The sequence below is a fragment of the Rosa rugosa genome, chromosome 1, assembly GCF_958449725.1.
Source record: "Rosa rugosa chromosome 1, drRosRugo1.1, whole genome shotgun sequence".
Taxonomy (NCBI): domain Eukaryota; kingdom Viridiplantae; phylum Streptophyta; class Magnoliopsida; order Rosales; family Rosaceae; genus Rosa; species Rosa rugosa.
In genome coordinates, this window is record NC_084820.1 from 55,355,849 (window position 1) to 55,365,508 (window position 9,660).

At 34.7% G+C, this 9,660-nt stretch overlaps 2 protein-coding genes across 3 annotated transcripts; both read right to left on the reverse strand.

Moving 5' to 3' along the window:
- Positions 1 to 6,251: 6,251 nt before the first annotated feature.
- LOC133730790 (mitogen-activated protein kinase kinase kinase 20-like) lies at positions 6,252 to 6,938 on the reverse strand. The gene has a single exon (XM_062158313.1). It carries the CDS (start codon positions 6,936 to 6,938, stop codon positions 6,252 to 6,254), a length of 687 nt encoding a protein of 228 aa, XP_062014297.1.
- Positions 6,939 to 7,370: 432 nt separating this feature from the next.
- Positions 7,371 to 9,159, reverse strand: LOC133741901 (GDSL esterase/lipase 1-like). 2 transcript variants are annotated; one of them, XM_062169619.1, is made up of 5 exons: positions 8,858 to 9,159; positions 8,645 to 8,766; positions 8,231 to 8,461; positions 7,873 to 8,128; positions 7,371 to 7,749 (listed from the first exon to the last, which is right to left on the reverse strand). In XM_062169619.1, exons 1-5 carry the CDS (start codon positions 9,120 to 9,122, stop codon positions 7,508 to 7,510), a joined length of 1,116 nt encoding a protein of 371 aa, XP_062025603.1. In that variant the 5' UTR covers positions 9,123 to 9,159; the 3' UTR covers positions 7,371 to 7,507. The 2 variants fall into 2 exon arrangements, with proteins under 2 accessions (XP_062025603.1, XP_062025607.1); XM_062169623.1 differs by having other exon boundaries at positions 7,544 to 7,749; positions 7,985 to 8,128.
- Between the last annotated feature and the right edge of the window lie 501 nt (positions 9,160 to 9,660).

A 9,660-nucleotide genomic window follows, 5' to 3' on the forward strand; every position in this document is an offset into this window, starting at 1 on the left:
ATATTCTTTTTTTTTTTTGAGAATATATTCTTCTTTTATCTTTCATGAAGGGGGCATGTCTCTCTTGATATTAGAAGCTTTATAGTTTCTCATTAATTGTACTATTTGATTTTCAATATAATTTGGTTGTTTTTCCCCGAAAAAAAAAAAAGAAATGTGGCTGGAAAAAAGTATTAGAAGTTTTTTTTTTTTTGATGGAAAGAAATCTCATTCACCAAATATGATTGAAATCATACAAAAAAAATTATCCTAGATGAACTCCGGAGCTTGGTTGAACCTTGAAAAAAAAAGGGCAAGCTTGAAGTATATCCCTTATATCAGCAACCAAGTTGCTCAGACCAGAGAGGTCCTCTTCCAAAGTAGTTATAACTTGGATTGCCATCGAGCAATCACTTTCCAAAACAATTCTAGTTGACCCACTCTAACTCCAATGCTATAAGAAAGTGGAGATAATGAGAGAACCTTATATATAGAGATATAGAGAAACTTGAATTTTTTTTACCTGTGAAATTTTAACTATAAATAAGGCATGTAAATGTGAAATAAAAATGTCTAATCAAATTTTAGGACAAATCTTACCTATAACACCATGATCGATTCTATATCAAAAGTAAGCAAAAACTTTTTACCAAGAAGGGAGAAGCCACGCAAAAAATACAGATATGGGAGAAAAAGAAATAAACAAAGAAATGAGAAGTATGTTTTGGAAAGAAGATATGCACGGAAGAAGGAGAGGAAAAAAGAGATGATTCGGTAGAAAAAAAAAAAAAAAAAAAAAAAAAAGAAGGAGAAGGAGAAGGAAAATGAGGCAATACGTAATAGGTAAGATCAAGGAAGAGTAATGTCTTAATATATATAGATTCCTCTTTTGAATTCAATCAAGAAACTAATAATATAAATTAAAGTCAACATATTAAATTTGCTAATTTTACATTAACAAGATTGCAATAATTTAGTATTACAATTAATATTTTTTTATTGATTATTGTGCAAAATATATTAAATAAGGATATGTTAGGAATGAAAAGTTTAGGTGTTGAGTCAACAAGATAGAAAAAGGAATAAATTCAATGTGGCAGTAATAGGACCTCGATTAACAAAAATATTTATCTGTACTACATCTAATACAGGATGTGAGTTTTGGACTTAGATCAAATCAACTATTTATAATTCAATTAAGTTGTGAATATTGAATACTATTAACATTTTTGTCGGAATTTATGTAGTTTAACATTGCTGATAGTTTATTTGAAATTAAAAATTCTTCAAATTCGAAAATATGTATTGTGACTTGTGAGTCGAACTCACGACCTCCCACTACTTGTTGTATATGAGTTGTTTATTTGATAAAAAAAAAAGGGTGGTGCTATTCGCACACCCATTTTCTCTATTCACACACCCCCTCTATTTTTTCATTACTTTAATACAATTTTGTTTTACAAATTACTCTAACTACCCTCTCTTGTAATTATGTTTCTTTTTCTTTTTTCTTTTTTCTATTTGACAAGTCAATCATGAATTAAACATCATTATACAATAAACCAATTTTTCTTGTGAATGTCATTGCTGATTAGAAAAAAAAAAACCAATGGCCAGGACGAAATGCAATATGTCAAATGTTCTGCAATTAGTGTGGCAAAGTTTAGGGCTCAGATGAAAAATCACGATGTAATTGGGTTTGGGATTTAGGTATGTGATCATAACTGCTATACAAAACTGAAGAAAGATATAAGCATATCACCTAAACTAAAGGAGATCCAAAACCTCTCACATTTGATTAAGCAAAGTTGATTCAAGATACTATTCCCAGTGACATAAAGCATTTTGTAGAGCGATAATAGGACTAAAGTCAAAATGAAATCAAAACGTCAATAATTTCAAAATTATCAATCAACTGAAGTCAAAACTATAATTAGCAAGCAAGTCATACCAAAATCAAACTAAGACGAACAGACGCAAAAATTTAAAGCTTCTAGTCCACCAAATCACTGAGAAATTGATCTTTTTAGCCGAGAGCGATAGATTAAAATACACCAAATAATTTCAGTTAGAATCTTATCAGGAATGATGGATTCAAAGGGGCTCGAATGATCACTAAACTCATATTTTTCTTCCATGTCTCCATTGCAAATCAGATGTAATTTTTTTTTTCAAAGATGGTTCTAAAGTTGCTTGTTCTACCATAATTAAACTTCAAACTAGTTCAAAGCATCACGTTAGAGAGATAGAATGACTGCTAGAGAAGTTTTTGATGGAAAAGAAAAGAGAAAATCGTAAAGAGTTTTGAAGTTCTCTGTGTCTGTAGGAAAATAAGAGTTTAGGATTTGAAAATGATTGACTTGCCAAAAAGAAAAAAGAAAAAAGAAAAAAGAAAAAAGAAAAAAGAAAAAAGAAAAAAGAAAAAAGAAAAAAGAAAAAAGAAAAAAGAAAAAAGAAAAAAGAAAAAAGAAAAAAGAAAAAAGAAAAAGAAACAGAATTTTTAGGGAGGGTAGTTAGGGTAATTTGTAAAAAAAAAAAATTAAAGTAATAAATAAATAGAAAGAGTGTGTGAATAGAGAAAATGAGTGTGCGAATAGCACCACAAAAAAAAATGTCAATAATTTTCGAAATTTCAATTAACACTCAAATTTCCTATAAATTCAAAATACGGCAGTTTGCAGAAAAAAAGAAAAAGAAACAGAATTTTTAGGGAGGGTAGTTAGGGTAATTTGTAAAAAAAAAAAAATTAAAGTAATAAATAAATAGAAAGAGTGTGTGAATAGAGAAAATGAGTGTGCGAATAGCACCACAAAAAAAAAATGTAAATAATTTTCGAAATTTCAATTAACACTCAAATTTACTATAAATTCAAAATACCGCAGTTTGCAGCAAAATCGAACTTTTATATCTTGACATGGCCATGTGGGAGTGGTTGGTTGCGGAGTCACCCCATCGTACGTTGTCCAATGACTGCGAGTTAGACGAGACATGGTCGTCTGTTAGAGCATCAGCAGTGGGGACCCAAATTTGGGTCCAAAACCAAAATTTGAGTCCAAAACCAAAGAAATCATGCTGCAATGGGTCGGAATAATTTAGACCCAAATCCATCGGAGACCCAAATTGTGGAGCTAATCTGATCCAAGGAAGGACCCAAAAAAATTTGGACCCAAATTTTGTGGGACCCACCACGTGGGTGCTGATGCATGCAAGTGGACGTGCAAAGTGGGAATGAATCAGAAATGGAGTGGGTCCCGCTTGTTTAAAAAACCAACGGCTCTTTGGTTTTGAAACTGATGGTCATGATTGAATTATTAATTCAATCTGACGGTCAGAAATTAATTGATTAAAAATTTGTTTTAATACTTTTTTTTTTTTTAGAAACGTAAAATTTTTGTCAAAATTGACAAAATTGCTGTTTTTCAACGGCTTTGTCATGAAATTTTTTTATTTTGAATTTTAATGAATTTTATGTATAATGTTTGATGATTAACTTTTTTTTATACTAATTTGTGTGACATTTTTCTTATCTTAATTTAAGATATGTATATACACACACACACACATATATTAAAACAAACATAAAATAGAAGACTCAAATATATTCGTTCCACAGTGGAAGGATTTGTGTTTTGGACCCAAATTTGAGTCTAAAAATATGAGTCCAAAATATAGGTCCAAAAATAAGTCCTGCACCACTGTAGCACCCAATAAAAGTAAGTCTTTTTGTACACTATTCAGATGGACTCAAATCACTATTCCAGCTTATTTGGACCCAAATTTGAGTTCAAAAAATGAGTCCCCACTGCTGATGCTCTTAGGGGAGATCGATTTACCATGATCTAGGCCGGGAAGATTTGTATTCCATGTTGTTATGGAGAGGGTTTTTGATAAAGTTGTTGTGCCACGTTTTTTTTTTTTTTTTGGTCTGAAAGTTGTTGTGCCACGTGAATGATACGATAACACAATAGGAACATAGCAGATAACACAATAGGAACATAGTTAAAAATAAGTTTATATGCGATTGAGATTTGATTGGGTCTCCACCCACGCGATTAGTAAGACATTCTCCAAGTTTGGACCCAATGTGTGTATGTTTATATTGTTGCCTCTTTTTAGGGTTGTAGTTTCTCTGTTTGGGATTTAACCCATTTAAGGTCCATATGCGTATTTTTAATGCATTCCTATTTCCTACTTCCTCTGATAAGAATAAAAAAAAAATTAATTAATTTCAGAGATTTTATGAAACTTTTTGAAATAGATCAATTTGTACGTTAAGGAACTAATAAATCCACATTTGGCTGAACTTTGCATAGCTCTTTCAAATTACGATTCCCTGTGACATTGGGAGTATGCCTATGCCTCCACCATAACTTGGACATTTACTGGTAAACCCTTTGAGTTGGGTGGATGGAGTCAAAAAACACATATTCAGTAACACTGTCACCAAAGATGAACAAGGCTGCATTCTTTCTATAAAGCCCAGAATGGCCATTGCAGCTGGTTGGCAGGAAAAAGCTTGCACAAAAAGCCACGACATGTATTTGAAACTTTAAACTAAGGGCCATTCTAGTTCTGTATTCCTCTGTTTCAAACTTTCAAATTTATACACAGAAGTTGTTACCCTAGGAACATGTGTAGAAGGATTGAAAATGTTGTTGAGTGTTGAAAAATCTGTATATATTCCAGATTCAGTGCTTATATAGGATTGAATTAGACCTTAACTAGATCATAAGCCAAGACTTCATTATTCGAGTATGCAGACTAGTTTATCCAATTAATATGAAGTCCCAGATTGATAAACATAAACTTAAGATCGTACAAACAACGATAGTTTTTAAGTTCGACATGGGTCATATGTACTCTACTTGGGTATTTGTTAATGATCCAGAATTGGTGCAAGTCATTGAAAATTAAATTCCTTAATTTCTGGGAGCTAGGCATAAGCTCATGGTGCACATGTTGGTGTTCTGTTCCTGACCCTGCATGATGCTAAGTTGACAATTTGCAGTATCATACCATTAATTAAACAGAAAAATGAACATAAGTTGACATCTTGTATTAATAAACAATTTAGTTGAAGCTGGACTCCAATTAGAAGTATTCAATAGTTCTTATTGGTATGTCACTGTATTGTACGAGAAACTCTCAGCAGCTTAGTTTTGAATGAAATTCTAACACAATGAGCAGCTGTCCAAACTCCATGCGTTTTCACTAGATTTGGGCACAGTGACAAGTAGTAAGCCTTTTGCCTGAGTGGTAGAAATGGTACAATGGTGCAATGGGTATCTATGATGGTTGGTATAAATGTTCACCTAGGAATCTATGATGGTTGGAACTGTACATGAAAGAACCATCTCTAGATAAAACTTACCCTGCATTGCTCCAACCATCATAGATTCCTAGATGAACCAGGACAAGCAGAACAGCTGGGATCAGGAGTATGGTTTTTTTCATGCCTGTTTACATTAGATAGCAGCCTGTCTATGATAACTAACCAAGTAATTAGAGAGCTTTGATTTGGAGGGATCTCCCAGCAAGAAACACTTTCCTTATAGTATCAGGAAACTGAACATTTCCAAACAGGCTGTAAAATTACAGATGGAAACACATAGAAGGCAAGCAACACCCAGCCAGTGTAGTCATCCCAGAAATCTTGAACAAGCACCTCATGGCCAATCATAGAAGGGTCAGTAGCCAGAATACACAAAGGGCTAACTGGCCATCCATACATAGTAGAGTCGTACATTACTTTTTGATCGAATGAAAACATTAAGTGATTATAGTCGATCAAAGCTCTCGATGTGCATCAATGACAATCTCCTTTCGAATGCAATTTGATTGCAATTAATAGTTATAGGAACCCAAAGTGAAAGTTAAGAATGAAATTTTGGCTTTCCAATAGTGCTGCATTTATCTAGTTGTATTGTCGGATAGTATTGTATAGCCAATGAATGAGCTAATTGAGTATGATTAGTTATAAAAACAACACCAGTCAAAGAACAACACCAACCTTAAAAAGAACCAAGAGCAAGATAAAAGAGATCAAAACTGGACATCCATAAAACCAATTGAAGAATAATATACATTTAAATAGCCTTTAAAATCACAAGTACAGAACAAAATTAATACAATGGATTAACACAGAGTCAGCTCATGCTGCACCCATTACAGGAATTGCAGATGGTTCTTGGCACATTGTGCTAGCTCGGAACCAAATCACAAGATGAGACTGTCCAGATTGGCAAGCTGTTGCACACAAAAGGCTAGGGTGCTTACGTTCCTAGAGGGTTCATTATGAAGCACTTCCCCAAAAAATCCTCAGCCTCATCGTTTACCTCTTCCGGAATAATCGGAATCTCAATTGGAAACCCCCAGTCATCTTTTAAGTCAGTATTGAAATCCCAAAATCTCTTCCCAGTCAGCATCTGCAGAACACTGCAGCCTAGTGCCCAAATGTCAGCCAGCGGCTCAAGAATGTTTTGAATTGATACTTCTGGAGACATATACAATCCAGTGCCATGTATTTGTTCAGAACGCTTCACCATATTGTTTTTGGTAGCCCTTTTCGCTAGCCCAAAATCCCCGATTTTCGCTACGTAAGAGCCAAACCCAGTATCCTTAGGATCATTACTTACAAGGAATATATTTGCGGGCTTAATGTCACAGTGCACAAATCCCTTGTCATGAATGTACTTAAGCCCCTTCAAAACCGACAGTGTATACTTCCTTACGTGCTGCTCAAACAACTCGAAATTCCTCGGTGTCTTTATGGTTCCTTCTATGGTTCCTCTTTGAGCATACTCCAAGAAAACGTTGAACAACTTCTCACCTTCATCTTCTTCCGTCACATCGCTGCCATACTTGTTTAAGATAAAAGGGCAGTTCCGAAATTTCTTGAGAAGTCGACTTTCTTTAGCCAAGTCCGCCGATTCCGACAAGTCTGCCGACTTCACGGCCATAATCGGAGGCAGTTTCTTACTTGTTTTCACCGGACGAGCCATGAAAACCGTCCCGAATTCTCCTTCGCCGATGATCTCTTGTCGAACCCACACTTTGGTCCGATCGCGGTTGCCGGAATCCGGCTCCCTAAACACTATGAGAAACTTTTCCTTTCGTTAATCCTAGTGTTGTGCGGATTAAATATGTAGGATTAGGGTAGTAGAAGTGAAGATTTAATTGGGTTCCTTCATTTAATATATTATTCCTTTTCCTAGTGGGGTGCGGAATAGATAGGATAATAGAAACCCTTACCTACTTGGGCTTCAAGTTTTGTTTTTCCTTCTTGTATAAATTGTAAGGAAATTTGACTAATTAAGCTTTAACATTATTACAACAGTGTAAGACCAACCTAGCTAGCTAGATGAACTTATATTATTGGAGACAGGAAACATCAAACACAATATCTATTATTGAGTAGTGAATACTCGAGCAAAACGGTAATACATCCAAACTTATATTACAAACATAAAAACCATCTGCAAAATGCTTATTGCTTGGCACCGTGTGACCGAAATCAATCCAGGGTTGGCTAAACTTCGAATAGCTCTTTCAGATAAACGTGAGGCACTTTCACATTAGGAGTAGTATGGCTCCACCAATACTTGGAAACCTGCTCGTTAGCCCTGTCGGTTGGATGGGCAGAGTCGAAAAAGACATAATCGTTAACATTGTCACATAATTGATACTCGGTCACACCTCTCTTTCCTCCACAGCTCATAGTTCCTCTGTATGGACCAGAGCCACAACATGACACCTTTCCTTCCTTGAAGCCTTTAGAACCAAACAATAAAAAAGGCAGAATTAGAAAATTAAGAGAGATGAATTATAGCGCATGATAGAAGCAAAAGAAAAACTGAAACTACAAGGAGAAGAAGGTTTGATGACTATTTGCACCATGTTGTGATGGATTCTTAATGATTCCATCTAGGTAAGAGTAGACATTTGGATTTGAATATTTAAATCCATGAAGCTGTCGTTTAAGCTTGAGGAGGACTTTAGCAAGTACTTTATTGTGCAGTTTCAATACTGCAGTAATTTCATCCACACAGGTGCCTGGGTTTCCCGGCTTTGTTGCCCTCATCATTGGTACACAACCAAGAGGGATTCCATTTGCAAACCCAAATTTCCTTCCTCCTTTCTTATATATTCCCTGACACATTGAAATATATTATGATCACACCCTTTCAAAAGTGATGCTCTCAATTAAGTACATAATTACAAGAATAAAAGAGCAAGGGAGAGAATTTATTACTTTGATCACATTCGTTAGGTTGCCAATCACCATGCCAACAAATTTTTCTGGTGATTGAGTCTCATAAAAACTGGAGTTTTTTACAAAGGGTGCAAAATAATCATTGCCTCCGATGCTAATTAAGTAAACCGCTTCGGACAGCAATGTGTGAGCATTATCATCACCTAGCTTGTGCCTCAAGTGCTTCTCCACCTTCTTGAAATAACTTAGTTGAGTTGTAAGGTCTATCACCTGAAAATAAAAAAATCAACCAACCATGCTATTTAAGCATATATTTGGAGTTAAGTATATTCTTCTTCTTCCTCTACACACAATGGAACTAACTTTCAAGCATAAGAACAGAAGTTTTAAGACAAATATATATATATATATATATATATATATATATATATATATATCAAGCAGACAACATACAAATCCTGGATGAGTCTCGGCTAGAGCACCAGCAGCCGAAGATGCAAAGTTGATCCCGTAAGTATAGTCTTTGGACCCAGGTTGTAAATATGGTGGTATAAGTGGCAACTTAGCATACTCAGCTGCAACATCAAAAGGAAATTTAACTCTCAGTTTGACATAATCCCTACTGCTGAGCTAAAACAACAGGGATAGTATTTAAGAGAACCTTACCGATGAAATCAGAGATTAGACGCCCATCTGAAAATCTACCAGTTGAGTGGTTGAAGAAGGTTTCCCCATAGGGCCAGAAATTTGACTGATATTTAGTAGTAGTGTTCAAGTAGTTATTGTTTCCATTGTCAAATAGTGCATCACCAAAGATGAACAAGGCTGCATGTTTTCTCTGATGCACAGAATTGCCAAGGCAGCTACATTTTAGAACAAGAAGGCTTGCATAAAAGGCCAAGATATATATTTGAAACCTTGAAGTTGTCATTCTAGTTCTGGTTAACTTTGCATTATCTTCTCTCCATTTCAAATTTATAGAGGAAACTGAGAATGCACACGTCTATGGATTGACAAAAGCCTAATAATGTCCATAGTCAACAATGAACTGTTGAACACATGCAATAATGCTGTTATCATATGCGAAGGTCCTTTTTTATTTAGTTATTAGGTGGATTCAATTTTTGTATTTGGCTATTAGGTAGAGTAATTTTTCTTTCTTTCTTTTTTTCTAATTTGCTTCACTTTAGATGGAGGCCAAACCCTTTCAAAAAAAAAAAAATGGTCTTCATGTTCAGCTCTGCATCCATTAGATGCAAGTTTCTTGTCTTTTCCCATCAAATTTCCAGAATGACAATCTATACCAGTATATAATGTACGTCTTGTTATGACTTATGAACAATATATTGTTTACCAATTTACCAATATATATTTGAACCTACTTCAGGTTCCCATATTCATTTCTCTCGTCAGATTTCCTTCTTCAACTCCTACAATATTTCCAATCTTGTGTTCAGTTAACAGATTGA